The sequence below is a fragment of the Microtus pennsylvanicus genome, chromosome 5 (genome assembly GCF_037038515.1).
Source record: "Microtus pennsylvanicus isolate mMicPen1 chromosome 5, mMicPen1.hap1, whole genome shotgun sequence".
NCBI classification, from domain to species: domain Eukaryota; kingdom Metazoa; phylum Chordata; class Mammalia; order Rodentia; family Cricetidae; genus Microtus; species Microtus pennsylvanicus.
The window spans coordinates 116,140,237-116,158,933 of NC_134583.1; the positions used below are offsets into that span (position 1 = coordinate 116,140,237).

The 18,697-nt window shown below is 40.6% G+C and overlaps 1 protein-coding gene across 8 annotated transcripts in view; it reads right to left on the reverse strand.

Moving 5' to 3' along the window:
- Positions 1–18,697, reverse strand: part of Cpeb3 (cytoplasmic polyadenylation element binding protein 3) — a 184,680-nt gene that overhangs the window by 93,312 nt on the left and 72,671 nt on the right. For 6 of the 8 annotated variants that reach the window (XM_075973925.1, XM_075973926.1, XM_075973927.1 and 3 more), the window contains exons 3-4: positions 16,779–16,938; positions 6,319–6,375 (exon numbers count right to left, since the gene is read on the reverse strand). In XM_075973925.1, coding sequence (XP_075830040.1) covers positions 6,319–6,375; positions 16,779–16,938 — 217 coding nt within the window. The remainder of the gene's footprint in view (positions 1–6,318; positions 6,376–16,778; positions 16,939–18,697) is intronic. The other 2 variants (XM_075973931.1, XM_075973929.1) reach the window with 1 other exon arrangement.

The window sequence follows — 18,697 nt, forward strand, 5'->3', positions numbered from 1 at the left end:
CCAGGCAGAATGACTCAGAAGCAGGAGGATCATGGCAAATTCAAGGCCAGCCTAAGTACAGAGGCCTCAAAAAGTAATCAATATAATATAAGCTCCTATTTTGGAACTCTAACATGCACATCAAGGGAGACCTTTAACAGGCAGCTATAAAACTGAAGCAAGAACCAGAGGCAGGGGCAGCTCACATACGCTTTACCTACAAGCCAGTCACTGTGCTGTGTAACAGCCATTGTCATGATCAGTATCTCCACTTGACAGCCGAAGAAACCAGAGACAAACAGGAGTCAAGACTGAGGCCCTAAGGTTATAAAGCTTGGAAGAAGTGAACCCCAGAAACTGCCATCCCTCAGCAGCGGCGCTTCTTAAGCTGACACTGAGCATCCTGGTTTCGAACATGAATTTGACCTTAACTTGGTTGACTTGGACCAGTTATGGAGGCACTTTTCTGAGAATCAGCGTGATGGGAAGATCACCAAGTCAGACAACAACCCTACAAAAAACCACAACTGCTAAAGCAAATGTACAAAAGCAAAACCACAAGCTACTATGAGCATCAAAAAAACCCAAAAATACCCTGCCTGAAACAAATCCTACCATGTAGGAAGCCAGAGCGCTCTCAGAGGTCTCTCTCCTTCTCTGGCAGGGGAAGACATATTATGCAAGCTTACAGTGTTGTTGGAGTAAATATAAAGACGGCGGCTCAGTGGACAACTATTACAACAACGGGAAATATTACCCATCCTAGAGGAAAGAGCACACTGTTTCCAAACCACTTTGTAAAGACCCACAAGGCGTGGGTCTTGCTGATGATTGAGGGCTCCTTCTACAATCCATCCTTTCATATTCTACAACACTGAAGGAATTCATTTCTTTCTCAGCGGTGTCTCAGGATCCAGCCCAAATAATAGGCCTACTAATTCTTACTAGGGTTATAGTCTTAAATACTTATTTATTTTAGCCAGCAGTGGTGGCACACACCTTTAATCCCAGCACTAAAGAGGAAGAGGCAGGTGAATCTCTGAGTTCAAGGCCACCCTAGTCTACACAGCAAGTTCGAGGGTGGCTAGGGCTACACAGAGAAGCCCTGTTTCAAACCCCCACACCTGAAGGTTTTTTGCATTATTTTTTATATCTGTGTCTGTGTGAGTGAATGTCACACATGCCCAGGTATCCTCAGAGGCCAGAAGACAGCATTGGATCCCCCTGGAGCTAGAGTTACAAATAGCTATGAGTTGACCGATATGGGTGCTGGAAATGAACCGGGTCTTCTAAGAGAGAAGTTCTTCCAACTGTTGAGCCACTCTCTAGTCCCCAGAGTTACAGTGTTAAAGAGGAAAAGTCAGGGGCTAGGAAGGTGAGCCCACCTTGTAAGCATGAGAACAACTGTGGGGTAGAAGATGAGCTGAGTATGGGGGCACACTTAGAATCCCAGCGCTCAGGAGGCAGACACATGCAGATTCCTGGGGCTTCCTGGCCCAGCAACTGCCTCTTTTATCAGCAAGCTCCAAGCTAGCAAGACAAATCTCTAAATTAAAAAAAAAATGGTGGACAGTGCCTGAGGAATAATATAAAGGTTGTTTCTGGCCTCCACATGCATGTTCGTACATACACATGCTCGCACACACGCACGCACGCACATGCGCACACGCGCGCGCGCGCACGTTGATTCTGGATTTATACAAATATTGCCAATCTCCCCATACCCTAAGTGCTTATAGACTTACTGCCAATTCCTTGATTTCCATAACTGCTGTCCTTTGCTTCTCTCCTGAGCTCATTTCCTGTCTCTAAATGACACCAGCAGTGGTGATTCTCATGGTTAAATGTTACTAGGAGCTGGAGATAGTGGTGCACACCTTTAATCCCAGCACTTGGGAGGCAAAGGCAGGTCTATCTCTGTGTTCGAGGCCAGCTTGGTCAACAAAGCGAATTCCGGGACAGTCAGGGCTACACAGAGAAACCCTGTCCCAAAAAAGAAACTGGGAGACATGCACTCGGGCGGGCAGCAAACCCCAGGAAACTGGTCCACATACATGCTCTGACAGGGGCGGATGCTCACTCTGGCACCTTCCTTCCCATCCAGGTAAGAGAGCTGACAGCGTATAGTTATATCTCCAGAGGAAAGCCAGGCTTGGGTGAACCAAGGAATGAAAGAGGGACACTGTGAATGGTGGCTCTGTGCAGAGTTGAGTCACGGATTGTTCAGAGCAAGAAAGGAGGAACTCCGTTCACACAGTTCCTCCACCCCACTTTTCAACAGTGTCACTGTGGGCCCAGGCTGAACTTCAACCTGCTTTCCTTCTGCCTCTGCCTCCCAAGTGCTGGGACTACAGGTGTGCACCAGCACCAAATCACTTCTTTGTTTACTTAGCCACTCCCTTTCTTATTTAAAAATATAATTGAATTTGTATTTTGTTCCTTTCAAAGACCAAAAATTTTGAATTATTAAATTGAGAGAGCTTTGTTTTGCTTTGGAGACAGGATCTTTTTTTTAATATTTATTTATTTATGTATTATGTATACAATATTCTGTCTGTGTGTATGTCTGCAGGCCAGAAGAGGGCACCAGACCTCATTACAGATGGTTGTGAGCCAACATGTGGTTGCCGGGAATTGAACTCAGGACCTTTGGAAGAGCAGGCAATGTTCTTAACCACTGAGCCATCTCTCCAGCCCCCTGGAGACAGGATCTTTCTATGTAGTTCTAGCTGTCCTGGAATTCATCTCAGAGATTTGCTTGCCTCTGCCTCCTGAGTGCTAGGGTTAAAGGTGTGCACCACCATAAATTTTAGTGATCTTTAATTTTATTCCAGTCATTCCTATATAAAGCTGAGGGAGAGGAAGAATTGACCTTCCTAGGACGACAACTTTGGGTTGAGAAATGATAAGGGAAAACAGAAGGAGACAAAAAGTGCCTGTGTGCTGTTGGGAATGGGGTGCATGTTTGCGATGCCAGCCCTGGTGGGAGTGTTACCAATGGGGCCAGTGAGTCTGAGGCTGGCCTGAGCTTGCCAGACTGTCCCAAAGAAACCAAGTCTGGTTCATTTGATGTGTGGGATACGAAGGGAAGAAATTATGGAGCTATGTGTGGTGGTGGCACATGGGTGAAATACCACCATTTGGTAGGTGGAGGTGGGAGAATCTCAACTTCTAAGCCAACCTGGTCCCTACGTAAATATTATACACACAAACATGCCTTCACATGTTACATCCATGTCACTAGGTGGTATGGGCTCAGTGTGCCATACCACAGGTAGTACAGCAGTGGATTGTGACCACGTCAAGATGACTCTGAAAGAGAACTGACTGTAAGCAGTGCAGATGCCACACTCTGGTTGCCGTGTTTCGAATGGTTTATTTTGAGGAGCCAACTGGATTTGTCAGCCCCGGAACACCCAGAGAAGCACATGAAGACTGAAGCTCTTGTCTGCCTTCAAATCCCAACTATCTACAAAGCCCATCAACGTGTGACATAGATACTGGGAAAATGGCCTTCTGACCTCCACGCCTATGCCCTGGCATGCATACACTTCCCCACCTCCACACACATTATTCACACACAATAAAAAAAACTTTTTTGAATATTACCTAATCAGCTTCCTTTCTCTAAGAGATGCAATTAATGCTAAAAGGGGGATTTAGGCCACATGTACAGAGTGCAAATCTCATAAATGAGCTCTTATTTTATAAACCAAAGATAATCAAAACCTTTTGAAGAGAAGATGTCTTTTACTTTCATTTTCTACACAGAAATTAACAAATTGCATCCTCTCCCTCTTGCAGAGGATAATGCACATCATGTCAAATTAGGTCATTTCCAGACACACAGCAACTGCTTCAGGCAGACAATGCTCTCACACTATTCTTCTGTGGTCAGCTCCCCTCCCCGCCTGCCTGCCCCCCCAAACACGCACGCAGCCTAATCTCAATATACTTTCTGAAATAGGAAATGAGAGGCGCATACTTTGGAGTTTGTATTGTCAAGGCCCTCCAAACAGGAAACATGCATAGAACAGCTCAGGGCTTGTGTCACCAAGCAGTACTTAGGGTAAGTGCTGTGTGCCAGATCCAAGGAAATATGTAATATTTTAGATTATTAATATTTTAGTGTCTATTTTAGAGAATCTAAAGTCTGCCTTTAGAAAGTCTAGTGGTATTTCAAAACCATTACTCAAGAAGAAAGGGGATTAACACGCACAGGCCATGTGGACCAAGGATTGGCCTGCAGCCCTGAAAGGGTAAGAGGTCAGAAATTGGTATCACTCGCTTGACAGAGAAGAAAACTAAATTCTGAGAGTCAACGGCTTGTGTAGGCCTCCTGACAAGAGATGATTTCTGTGTAGGTTCTCTTGTGAAGTTGTTTGATCTATACACACTGGAGGGGCAAGCTGACCCTGGTCTATACAGGCTGGAGGAGCAAGCTGACCCTGGTCTATACACGCTGGAGAGGCAGGCTGACCCTGGTCTATACACGCTGGAAAGGCAAGCTGACCCTGGTCTATACATGCTGGAGGGGCAAGAACCTGGGTAGATGGCTCAGGGCTTTTGTTTTCTGCACAAGTTTTCAGGTTGTGCCTCGCCTGGGGACGATTTTCACTTTACAAGCAGCACTGGAATCCATTTTGAGTGCTAACATGAAGCAGGGTGATTTTGCACCTCTCTGTACACATAGATACCACATCTGTCCAACACCACCCAGCACACGAATCGACAAGCAACTTACTCTCCCCAAAGCAAAAATGATAAAGAAGTTTGGGAACGTGTGAGCATACTGACATAGTAAAACTGAATCAGAGAAACCAGGCCCAAGAATTTATAGAACATACCAGAACAAGGAGTGAAACTCCTCCACCTAGATTCCATAAAGAGGAGGACACCTAACAGTGCGGTAACAACAGACACAGACCTGTCATCTGAACATCCAGTTGTGCACTATGGGACCCACAGGCTGAGAACTCTCGGCTGTCCCTGGGGCTTCATTTCAGCTATAACCCCATTCTATAACTGTATCCCATCGCTCCTATCTTCTCTCTCTCTCTTTCTTTCTCTCTCTCTCTCTCTCTCTCTCTCTCTCTCTCTCTCTCTCTCTCTCTCTCTCTCTCCTTTCGAGTCAGCGTTTCTCTGTATAATCCTGACTGTCCTGGAACTCACTATGTAGACCAGACTGGTCTCGAACTCACAGAGATCCATCTGCCTCTGACTCCCGAGTGCTCCTTTCTTATGCCTTTACAGTCTCACACCTAACCTCTGCAGTCTTGGCTCAACCTAGAGACTCTGTGTGCCTCTAGCAGTTCAACTGGGTCCTTTCTATTGTCTCTATGGCAAGGACTGCTTCTATCTTTTGCTCTCTGCTTCTGCCTCCAGTAAGGACTGCTGTAACTCCTGAACTCTGCTGTAGCCTCTTTAACCTTTTTCTAACCTACAAATATACACGTTTATATAAATATTTACCATGTTGTGTGTAATGGGTAATATGAAATGTTCAGGCATAGTGCTCTTATAGCTTAGGCTCAAATAGCCTAAGCTGCCTCAAATTCTCTACATAGAGATGTAACCTTGAGCTCCTGATCCTGCTCTGTCTTTATCTCCCAAGTGCTGGGATTTACGGGTGCGTGTCACCACCTGACTCTCCAAAGCATTAAGCAAATCACCAACATTCTGGTTAATAATTTTTTTTTGTGGTTCTAGAATGTAACCCCATAATAATACTGACAAAACCACTTCTGATCAGCAAAGCTGCTAGCATCTATAGTATACAAATTTCGTAAGTGGAAAAGCCCTGAATATCCATCTTGAAACATCTATGGACTACTTACAATAATGGGAAAATTATGAGTTATGTACAATTAGTTAAGTTATTCACTCACGTTTTCTGCGCTACTCTTTCTCTTGCCCTATGCCTCCTTCTTTCATTATTTCACCTAGTGGTACAGAACGGGAGCTGGGAAACATTTTCTGCTACTAATTTAAAGCTCTGTTTACAAACAAAGGCAGTGGCCAGATTTAGGTCACAGGATTGCATTCTGTCAAAGAGGGTTTGGAGAGGTGAGTTTTCATGCTTTTGCTTACTCTGAATCACCTAGATGACTGATAATACGCAAATTTCTGTAACCCGTCCTTAAAGTTTCTCACTCTACAGGTAGGTCTTTAGGAGACCCTGAGATTTTTTTTGTTTTCGTTTTTAGTAAGTACCCAAGTAATGCTGATGCTGCTAATATATTAATTTCACTCTGAAACAGTGAAAATATAATTAACCAAAAACTGTATCTTGTAAACCTAACTCATACTTTTTATAGAGTATCTCATAGGAAGACTTACTGTTAAGTGCCATAATGTTATCGGTTCCTGGATGATGAAAATTTATTCCCATGCGTCCTAAAAAATAAAGCAATTTTATCTTAAGCACACATACACACAAAAACATGGTTCAATAATTATTTCAAATACATTATAAAATATACACATTACAAAATACTACAAATTAATCTATAGCAATGCTATCAAGGCCAAAGCATTTACAACAACTTTAAAATCAATTCATAAAACACAGACATGAAAAGTCTTAAAACAAAGTCAAAATCTCAACACAAAATACAACCAAACAAAAAGAAGCTTCCATTATAGTCTGAAATTTGTACATCTCTCATATTAAAATTTAAATAAGTCTATTTCCTGGATAAGCATTTTATTTAAATGATCATTTATTTATGCTCTTCAAATTAAGGCATAAAAAAGAAATTTAGAGAAGTATATCACATGAAGTTTAGAGAGAATAAAAAGATACAGTTTCATAATGTTTCAAAAATGCAACATAATTACCAGAGTAGCAAAATGAAGAAAGATGGCAAATTTTATGCAAATATGGTAAGGGAAAGACTGATCTAAAAATTTAGGAGTTTGTAAGTTGCCTTACCACTCCTTTTCTTTCACCGGTATGGTTGTATGGTGGGATGGGATGTTGTTTTCTTTCATGACTATGTGGCCCTAGCCGATGTATAGCTCACCATGTAGACCAGGCTGGCTCCTAACTCACAGAGATCCTGCCTGTCTTTGCCTCCCTCAAGAACTGGCATTAGAAGCACGCACTACCATGTCTGGCTTCACTGCTAACACTCGTATGACCTTGTGACAAATGTGGCTTTCCAGAGGTTCATCTCTACGAATAATACGGGAATTGAAATTTCTGCTCATACTGGTTGGCTTCCTATTTTTGTATACCTCTGAGGTTAAAAACCATTTTTACATTTTTAATGGGCTGGAAAACAGAACAAAAGCAAAGAGTCAACAGAGGCCTGTGTCCTGTAAACCCTAAAATTTTATAGTCCTTTGCAAAGTTTGAACCCTTGATCTATAAGACAATAAATAGAATCAGACGTTTCAACTAATGGCCCTTTGGAATAAAGACTGAAAGATATATACATGGGGGGGGGGCATTGGGGAGGTAGACAGAGCGAGACTCAGAAGTACAGAAGGAAAGACACAGGGGTATAGAATGAAAGATACAATAATTTGCTGCTTTTTTCATCATTAGAGACAAAGATGATAGATGTATCAAAAAATTAAAATTAAACCCATCTATGTATGACTCTATAAACTTTTAATATATAGCTACTTTAAGAGTTATCATGAAATTCACAGTAAAATGTCAATTTTAAGACAAATGTTTTGCCGGGTGGTGGTGGCGCACGCCTTTAATCCCAGCACTCGGGAGGCAGAGGCAGGCGGATCTCTGTGAGTTCGAGACCAGCCTGGTCTACAAGAGCTAGTTCCAGGACAGGCACCAAAACCACAGAGAAACCCTGTCTCGAAAAACCAAAAAAAAAAAAAAAAAGACAAATGTTTTGCCACTGAGATACCCCTACAGCCCTAAAAATGTTCATTTTACTTTACAGCCACTGCTTAAATAAATGTCATCGTATTTGGGGGAGAATAGTACAGAGAAAACTGTAGATAAAGGTTTCTGATTTTTTTCCTACAACAAATGCAGCTCTATATGTAATTGAAAAGAACCCAGTTTTTATTTGGTATTAAACTGTTACTGGGAACTGAACTGAAGGCAAACATCATTGCCAAGCTCAAGATCATGGAAAACCTAGATAACATAATGAATAAAACCAAAGTCCTCACTCAACTTTACCACTTTGTGTGTGTGTGTGTGTGTGTGTGTGTGTGTGTGTGTGTGTGTGTGTGTAAATAGGGGGAAAAATCAATGAAACTGTCAAAGAATAATAAAGAAAACATTCTTGAATATATGATTTCTGTAGAAAAACTGTGTTCATATTAGCTACAAGCTAATTACTAGGAGTTTAAAAGTATCCCCTTGTTTAGAAGACATATTTAACATAACTACACTTGTAGGCATGTCCCACATGTCTTATTATGTATGTATTTCTACTTCCTAGGTCACTTTAGAGTCTCTGAGAGTTATAGTCGACAGCATATATGGTGCTGTCTCCTAGCTTATAGTCTACACCATATGTGATGCTGTCTCCTAGCTTATAGTCTACACCATATGTGATGCTGTCTCCTAGCTTATAGTCTACACCATATGTGATGCTGTCTCCTACTACCAACATCTTAATGAAAACTACTTCACAAAAGTTTGTTACTAGCAAGACTTGATTCAGTAAGAGAATTACATTATGGTTACAGTTAATTAAATCAATGTTCTTTACATCTAAAACTAACATCCACGAAGACTAAAAGTGATATCCTCTAATTTAGCTTCATCATATTCTAGGGTATCAACCACAATCACCAATTGCTGGAAAGACTACACTGAAATCCCATCAAGACTTTCAACTCATTTTCCATTAGAACTTAAGGAAAACAGAATCTCTTTAGTTAGATGGTAGCACACATCTATAACCCACACACAGGAGGCAGAGGAAAATGAATCACAAGATCAAGGTCAGCCTGAGATGCACAGTGAAACCATCTCAAAAAATAAGCAATAACATGAAAAAGTCAGAGATAGGTGTACAGGCCATCTCTGTGAATTCTAGACCAGTCAGCGCTACATAGTGAGATCCTGTTTAAACAAAACATGAAAAGCAGATTCTCTTCAATCTTTAACCAATGAATATTCAGAGGACAGTATGAGTTCTTAAAAGGGACCAATGGTCCTTAATATTGTTACAATAAAGAAAGGTTGTCAAGGACATAGAGCAACCACACATTTAGTTGCTCTTCATTTAACTTTATAATAAAGAATTACATATTTCACTGACATTGCATCAGATAAGGTTTCTATGTTTGTGAACTTAAGCACAGTTACATGACATGAGTGAGTTTTTTTCTTGAAGAGCTAGGACATTCCACCTTGTCAAGATGAACTTGAGAAGAAGCAGGCTGCTTCCTAGTTATTGTCCTCTCACCTCATTGGCCACTTGCAACTGTCTTCCTTAAGAAGCAGAGCAAGAAGTTTGGACAGGGTCTTACAGGAGAAGGCTCTGCTGCTTGGGGGGAAAAAAACACAGCAGTTTTTACCTTTCCTGGTCTTCTCCCTAATTTTTTTCCAATGGGTCTTTAGATAAAAATTAACATAAGTCTCATAAGGAGCTCTGTGTCAGTACTGGATCCCTAGAATCTATAACCTGGATATAATCTAGGTTTCCTATTAAATAAATGTTTTTGGTAAAGTTAGATATGACTTTTTAGTTTATATCTTGGAAAAAGTAGTGTTTAGAGTATAAATGCAATCTATTTTTTTCACTGAATACAAATTAGCTACGTGGAAAAAATAAGATCACTGAAGACAGCATGCATGAAGCTTTCTTTCCTAAGACTGTGATCATTTTAAAATGTTTTCTTAGTGCATTGTGCACTAAACTTTAATACTTATTACAGGATTTGGGGAAAAGAGAAAGTGTGTGTAGCAGCAGAAGAAACCCTGATGCTAAATTCAGGAGGCCGTTTCTTTTTGCTTCCTTTTGTCCAACAAATGCTGCTGTTGAATCAGCTGTGAAAACAGGACTAAGCGTGTGACATCTGGTGATTTTGTTACTGCAGTCTGGTGCTGCCAGGGTGACACCTGTCACCTGTCCGTGAGTCTGCTATTTTTAAAGTGTTCTTGTCAGCTAGCTATCGTTCGAGTATAGTGCAAAATATAAGGTTTCAAAAGCTGGAAGGCATCCTTAGTCTTGCTGAGACTGCCCCACTTTGCTAACATCACAGGACATAACAGGAGTTAGGACAGCATGGAGACAGAGGGTAGAGAATAGAGTTAGGTTTGTTTACTTAGAACTGAAAAAGATCACACTTCATAAACTCTATTTATTCATATTTAAAAATCTACCTGATAGGTATTTAAATCTCAGATCCCAAATGAACCCTTACAAAATAAAAACTAGATTTTTATTAATTCAAAATTAGTACCAAAGTCAGTTCTTCAGCATATAACATATCTTTTTCTAATCACCCACTTAAAAAAAAAAAGTCAAGAACTTAAGCAGCTTCAAAGAGAATGCTAGTGCTTTGTTCAAGAAAATAGCCTTTTAACTGTTACCTATTTTTCTCTAAAAAGTTAGAGATACACTCCTAGAGAAAGAGTGAAGTCAGGTGTGGTGGACACACATGTAATACCAAGGCTGAGGCAGAAGAATCTCGGGTTTAAGACCAGCTTGGCTCCACAGCAAGACCCTGTCCCAAAACAACAGAGAGGGTGGAGGGGGCAGCAGATCTCGAAGCTCTTAGATGGCTCAGAAAGTAAATTTGCCATCAAGCCCAACGACCTGAATTCAGTCCCTAAGACATGGCAGTAAAAGAAAAACAGACTCCTACAAATTGTGCTGTGAACTCTACGTAAGCACATAAATAATATATCAGGGTTTCTCTGTGGTTTATAAATAATATTTTTTAAAACCCAAATTTCTTTTAAGGCAATGGTAAAATCTGGTACTATAATATAGTATTATAGATCTGATCCAAATAACCAATAAGCAAAAACTGTGAGCTCAGCACTGAAGTCAATGGACAATTTTGGTCAAGATTTTTTTTTCTTCTCCTGGGAGGGTCAGGCTGTCCTGTGGTCTCCAGCCAAACCCTTCTTAGCAACGGGGGCCACAGGCATACTTGCCATCACATCACAACCGCCACAAATTCTTAAATCCTTTGCACTTGTTTCCTTGGGTAAGGTTGCAGCTTAACTGAATTAGAATTTCAGAAGTTAGTACCCAGGTATAATCTTCTTTCCTAACTAGTAGATGATGAAAATGCCGTATCTTAAATCAGGGTAAACCAGGCAAGTAACAGACAGAGGAAGGTGAGACAAGGAGGATCTCAAGTACAGGGGTTCAGGATTAGCCTAGGGGACAAGGAAGCCTCACGGAGAAGAAAAGGTTGGAAATAATATGGATAAGAACAATCACTTCTTGGTGACTCAATCGGCCTCAAACAGTCTATAGGGTTTTCTGTCTTTCTTCACTTTAGGAGTTGGAAACCAAACTGAGACACTTGGCAAATTGATCTACAAGTGAAGCTAAGAACTGACTAACTTTGTAAAGGACAAACTGACATAGGTTGAAAGAAGTTGACACTGAAATAAAACTAAGCAATGACTCAAGCTACAAAATAAACAGCCTATTTTCTTCTGGGGGGATCATGTAAAAAAAAAGAGTAAAGAACATACATTTCTTTTTAAAAAACAAGGGACCCAACAAGTCCCTAAAGGGAACCAATTTTGTGTCTCTGTCATATTACATTTAAATACAAAAAGTGTCTCTATAAAGCAAAGGGTGGTATTCATATCTTCCAAGTTTCTGTCAATTTAAATGTGCTGAAGCACTATTACCAGAAAATGAGCTATTTTTTTCTTGACTTTTTCAGTATATCTTTGAAATGCAGGCCCTTCTCAACCAACACCTGCTCTTTTCATATTTCAAATCTCAGTCCCATGAATGACAAAGGAAGAGAAAATTCAATCTACAGAAACAGTTCATCAGACATTATCCCCAGGCTGCCAGACCCTGGTGTCAGAGTGAGGATGCACTGGATAGAGGAAGCCCTCCCCTTCCTGCTGTTGTCTAGCTGCCTGCTATATGGTGCTTCCCCAGCCTGAGGATGGGATCTTGCTTTCCATCAATCAGCTACTCTGTCCAAAGCATATGGCTGCTATTTCCTTATTTATTCTAGTAGGGAGGGTGACTGACCAATCAAGCCTGATGACCACAGGTTTCCAAGTCAGGAGTCAGTCTCATACAAAGAGAGCAGAGTGATAACTCTTTATGTTTTTTGAAACAGGATTTCTCTGTAGCTTTGGAGCCTGTCCTAGAACTAGCTCTTGTAGATCAGGCTGGCCTCGAACTCACAGAGATCCGCCTGCCTCTGCCTCTCAAGTGCTGGGATTAAAGGAGTATGCCACCACTGCCTGGCACACAACTCTATATCTTATATTTGTCTCAAACCCTCCTGTCTCATCAATATGAGGCATCTCTTAAGTAAGAATATATATACAAAATGGAAGGCAAAAAGACCTTTATTCTGTCACTGTTTCAGCCAAACTGAGTTAGTCAGTCACTGCACCAGAAGGTACTTTTTTCCTTTCCTTTTTCCTGCAGGTTACGTGTGCTGGGATTCCCACCAAGGGCTTCCGCACAGTGCTCTACCACTGAGCTACATACACGTGTACTCCACACAAGCCACTCCTCTGTGATTCGTCAACTAGACTGACCCAGCATGAGCGCAAACGCAACAAAAAACTGTGAGGTCTAATTTACTGAATCGGAAGTCTTTTCCTAAACTTCATATTCTCACTCTAGCCTTTTCTCTTTCTTGAGTTAAAAGAATGCTTGGATAAAATGATTTTTCACTAAATATTTCTTAAATAGATATTGATATCTTCTATATGACTACCACTGTGAATATACACAATGTCCATTTTAAGTATATCATGAAGTAATTTGTGTCATATTTGAATGGTTGGTACTTAGTTGATGGAACTACTTTGGAAAAAGATTAGGAGGTGGCCTTGTTGGAAAAAGTGTGTCACTATGGCTGTGCTCTGAGGTTTCAAATACCCACACCAGACCCAGTCTCTCTGTGATCTCTCTTTTTCTCTCTCCTCTCTCTCCCCTCCTCCCCTTCTACCCAAGCCCCACCTCCAGCTTGAGATTCAAGTGCTCGGCTACTGCTCCTATTTCATGCTTGCCTGTCATGGTGGTCATGGACTCACCCTCTGAAACAGCAAGCAAGTCCCTAGTTAAATACTTTTTTTTGTAAGTTGCCTTGTTCATGGAGTATCTTCACAACAACAGAACAGTTAGAAAGTCAAGTAACCTAGGACAGTTTCTTTCTCCTACACATGTGATGGTTTCTCCTTCAGTAATCACTACTTATCTATGAGAAATAAAAACAGCTCTGACAATTTGCTGCCAACATTGGGCAAGAAATAAATCTGTACTGATATGGCTAAAATTATTACGGAAGTCAAGAAATAAGCCACATCCACCTCCTTAGGAAACCCCATGTGGTATCTTCAGTTCCCTGCGCCAGGGATGTCATCTTCCCGCCTGTTTTATAAGATGTTTTATTTTTAAAGAAGCCAATGGATCCAGTTCAATAGTCAACTAGAGGCAGATGAAGAACTAAAATCCAGTTTGGGCTGACTATAAAGTTAGAAAGGCTGCATTTTGAAATTTCATCTCCTATATAGAAAGTGTAGAATGTCTGGAAGGTTCTTAATAAAGACAGCTAAATAGCTATGCTTTTTCTATGTATAGAGCCTACTGTAGGCTTTTTAACTTTCTTTTTTGACTCATTATGTATTATTTGAACTTTTTTGTATAGTAAGCAAAATATGGGATCTTTCCTCAAGAAAGCCAGTTTCTAAGAAAAATAACACCAGTTCAAATGAGTACCCCAAAATCCAATTCTATTCGAGTCTCAAGACATGCATACCCCAGCCACCTCACAAAGAGTGTTTCCATATTGAAGAGGGAAACTCTGGAAGGAAAGAAAACAAGATGGAACAGGGCAAAGCACATCCCAGCACACAGTAGATGCCCTAATGTATCATCTAGCTCCTAATGCCTCAACCCACCTGATGTTTCTATCTTTAGAACCATAAGCCATCAATATGAATGTGCCCTAAGCAAAAACTATGTGAAGAAAAACTTACAATAGCATCACCTAGGAAAAAGGAAAACTAGAGTCTAAATTTAAGTTCTATTAATAAATTATAAATATCGGAAAGAAACATAGGTATTTATTATAGAAAATAGAAACTAAAGGCTACAACCATCATAATGTTTCTTTGCTTTAAGTTACTTGTATGTATATGCATTTCTTGTGTGCAGAGATACATATGTGTGCATGTGGAGATCCAACAGAGGACAACCTCTGCTATCATTCCTCGGGTACCGTCCACACGTTTTTGGTGAGGTTATAGCTTTTTGTTTGCTTTTTAGGTGGGAACTAATAAGCTGACTAGGCCCACTGGCCAGTGAGTGCCAAGGGTCTGTCTGCCTGTCTCTCCCCAGCACTGGGATTAGCACACACTAATATGCCCAACTCCTTTAGGCATAAAAGAGTTCAGGCCATAATGGTGCAAGACAAGTACTCAGACTGAGCTATCTCTGCAGCCTGAAGGCTGAGCTTTCTATCCAGCTCAACTTCATAGCCAAATCTTTAGTCTGACAATTTTCTTTACTTTTTCAAAGTGAAAAGCACCTCACATATCTTCTTTCCTCTGCTTCCTTCTTTGTTCCTGTTCTTGGTTTTTTGAGACAAGTCTTACTATACAGCTCTGTGTGGCCAAGAACTTGTTATGTATAAGTTCAGGCTGGCCTTGAGCTTATATCATCCTCCTGCCTCTGCTTTCCAAGAGCTAGACTGTGATGTGCACCACCATGCCCAGTGTCAAAATATTTTCTTAACGGTGCAAGTGATGTCATTGACCACAGGGACATAGTGATGTCACTGACCTCAGGGAAGTAGTCTGTGTATAGGAAATCATGCAGTATAATATGGCAAATTGGGAAGTTGAAGCCATATTCAGATTATAAAAAAGTATACACTAAAGGTCTCCCAACTCATTAGGATGTATGATGAAGCAGGCTTTTACCTCATATTTTTTAGTGAAGAAAAGTCTGCAGAGATAATGGGGCCTGTAATTTTAAAAGAACACCACAAATGGAAAAGGTATTTACATCATAATGAGGTTACCCTCTTACTATGCCAGTGCTATACTTAATGAGGCTCAAATAGTTTCTGCTTTACCACTATACATAAAATACTTAAAAATTAATGTAGAGACTATAATCTAAAATCCTGTCCTAATTTCTTACTGAAAGAAGAATACAAAGGTGTAACCCTATAATCCTAGCAGCCACAAGAATGAGGCAAGAGAATTGCCTTGAGTTCGAAGGTCAGCCTGGGATATAGAATGTGTTCTAGGACAGCCTGAACTATACAGTAAGACCCTGTCACAGAAAAAAGAAAGAAGGAAGAGAGAGACAAGAAGAAAGAGAGAGAGGGAGAGGGAGAGATGGGAGGGGGGGCAGGTAGAGAATACAGCCCAAGACACAGGAGGTACACAAAGAGAAGAGGAGTTAAGTGGCAGGGTAATCAGGAGAGGCTATCCATGGCAGAGAAAAACGATAAATGCAACCTCAAGAGTCTAAAAACAATCTGTGAGTATCATTTTTTACATCATTCTCACCTCTAAGTATAACAGGCCTCAAATTACCATGGACCTAATCTTTAACTGAAGAATATGTGGTAAGTGACTAAATATAACAGCATTTTTTTTCCTTTGCTTTTTTCTTTTGCTGAAGGCCTTAAAAATCTAGCTTTTCCCCAGAGACTTTATTTTCTCCATTGCCTACTGTTACTACTTCACTGGAAAATAAGAAAAGCAGCTGGGAAAAGATGAGAATGACAAGAAAATGGTGAAAAGGATTTCTGGGGGGGAGGGGATAAACGTCTGGTATTCAGTTGGTCACATCCTAGATAAGGGCCTAGTGAATGCCAGAGAGGAACAAGTCCTCACAATTCCAGAAGTCGTAGAGTTCATTCAAGATGGTCATCCCTGTGACAAACTGTTCAGTTTTTAATTAAAGGTCTAACTCAAAATGGAGTGGGTATTTCCATACCAGTAACTTGCATCACAGTGTTAAAATACTGTTGAGTCTCTAAAATGTCAAATAATCTATAAAAAAAAAACCACCTGTAATTATGAGTTTACACGGGCTCTCTAAGTCCTACTATTGTTGATCATGCAACAGTTTACCTCATAATGAACTCAAAACATGCATAAACTTTCAGATATCTTCCTGTGCTTTAGCCCGCACTGTGCAAAGGGCCACTGGCTGCACATAAGCTGTGCTCTGATGCTCCCATGCTAGGAAAGGGTTGGACTCTATCTAACACAATGAAACCATATCTGTGAAGCCTCCTTTAGGGGTTTTGGAGACTGATTTACTAAATGCCATACTTTCTTGAGGTATACCTGGACTTAAATGAATTCTGCAGATTCAGCTAAAGATTCCAAATGTACAAAGCCCAGAAAATGTGGCTTCAGGTTTCATGCTATAACCATGACCTCAGCTACCCAACACGAACTTCTTCCAGATAAACAGATTAAGGTTACCAGCTATGATTATTGTAGGTAGCTGAACCCAGGTTAAAAAAGAAAACTTCAAAAACATTCCACAATGCTTTACAGAAGCAAAACAAACAAACGAACAAAAAAACAAATAAACAACAAAAAATCACAATTATTAAAAAGCTGATTTTTGCTTAAAACACCAAGCAAGAATGGACATATGAATATTCCTAACCTGCAAAATGATTCCTCCACATTATATCAGCGAAACTCATTGGTGGGCCACTGGGAGGGTAGTGTTTACCTTTCAGAGGCTCATGGTCAGTCCTTATCATATCCATTAAGGAGTTCTCCAAGGAGTGCAAGTTAAAAGTGTCATAGGGCCTACTCCGGTCCTAAAAATAGAAGCACAGAACAAAACAATATATAAAATTACTTCATAAAATCAACATTTGTTCTCCTTCCTGATGTAGACTGGCAACATGAATGGAAGTTACAGGCAATTCTAAAACCACATTCACTCTTTATTAAGAACAATGACAGAACCAATACTTATCAAAGCACATCCTTTTTCTGATCGTCTATAATATAGGCACCCACATTCCTAGAGAACAACCGAGAACTTAGTGTAAAATCAGCATCACTTTTCTGAAAAGATCGGAGGTTGTTGTATAAAGAGGCCTGAGGTGACAGGAACAGCAGCTTCACCTGTGCAGGCCTGTCTGAACTACACATAGGCATTGCCTCAAAATATGAAAGGCAAAACATGACAATGATTTCAAAGTAATTGTAATAACTCACTTTAATATTTATGACTATCAAATTTCACACATGGAAAGTTTTTTTTATGTGGAAAAAGAAAGATAAACTCAAGAAAACTGAAAGTGGAGAACTAACGCCCCCCAGCCCACGTGTTGTCCTCCCTCTGACCTCTACAAGCATTCTGGGACATGCACTTGCACACGCACACCCATAAATAAGTTAATGCAACAAAATAATTTTTTGTTTTATTTTATTTTTCAAAACAGGGTTTCTCTGTGTAACAGTCCTGGCTGTCCTGGAATTCGCTCTGCAGACCAGGCTGGCCTCGAACTCACTGAGATCTACCTGCCTCTGCCTCCCAAGTGCTGGGATTAAAGGCCATCACCTGGTAATTTTTTAAAGCAAGAAATAAAAATTCATCATGAAGAGGAGGTTAAACAATAAAGAACAGTCTATCAAACAGATATTTGACAGAGTATGGTGGGACTTGCCTATTATTCCAGCAGTTAGGAGGTCGCCATAGAAGGCTAGCCTGAGTTACACAGCAAGACCCTGACCCTCCTCCATTTCCCCTAAAAGAAAAGGTTGTCTGATGACATTTAAGAATCTTTCTGGCCAAGGCAGTCTGTTGTTTTTGATTTTGTTGTCACTGTTTTTCCATTTAATCTTTAGTGCAATATTTCCAGGCAAGTAAAAACACATCTATTGTATATATAAGGAAAGTGAGTTTAGCAAGGATTAGAACCCAGATCTACACTCAAAACCAATACCCTAAAGAGTATGAAATTCTGTCCAAAGAAGATGGCCCGAACCACACAGGATAGTAAACAATGATTTCTATGGAAGCATACATAATATTGCATGTAATCACTGATGAAATAACCTTGCTGGCATGGTGGTAATGAGTTCCAGTCAGGGGAGGCTATAAAAGTTTAGGTGACTACCTATCAGGAAAATTAGAGAACGTATTTAGGAGGGTGTCTCATCTGTCTAAATTGAAGTGATCCTTAAATCAGTCAAACTGTCCAAATCACGTGTCATTCTGGTTGAAATACAAGTTCCTGGGCTGGGGAAGTTGGCAAAGTGCTAGCCTTGCAGGCACAAGGATTTGAGCTCTCCCAAACCTACATAAAAGCACAGGTTATGTGGCATGTGCTGGGGAGACAGAGACGGGAAGATCCCTGGGGCTCACCACAAGCCAGCCTGTCCTGCTCAGAGACTGCTAGGTCAGTGAGAAACCCTATCTCTAAAGAACAGTGGATGGCCCCTGAGGACCGATATCCAAAGTTAAACTAGATTCTCCTAGTGTGCTTCCTCTCTCCTGGACTCCAGTTCAAACATACTTAATATTTTATAAGAAAAGCCAGCAAGATGGTCAGTAGGGAAAGGGAC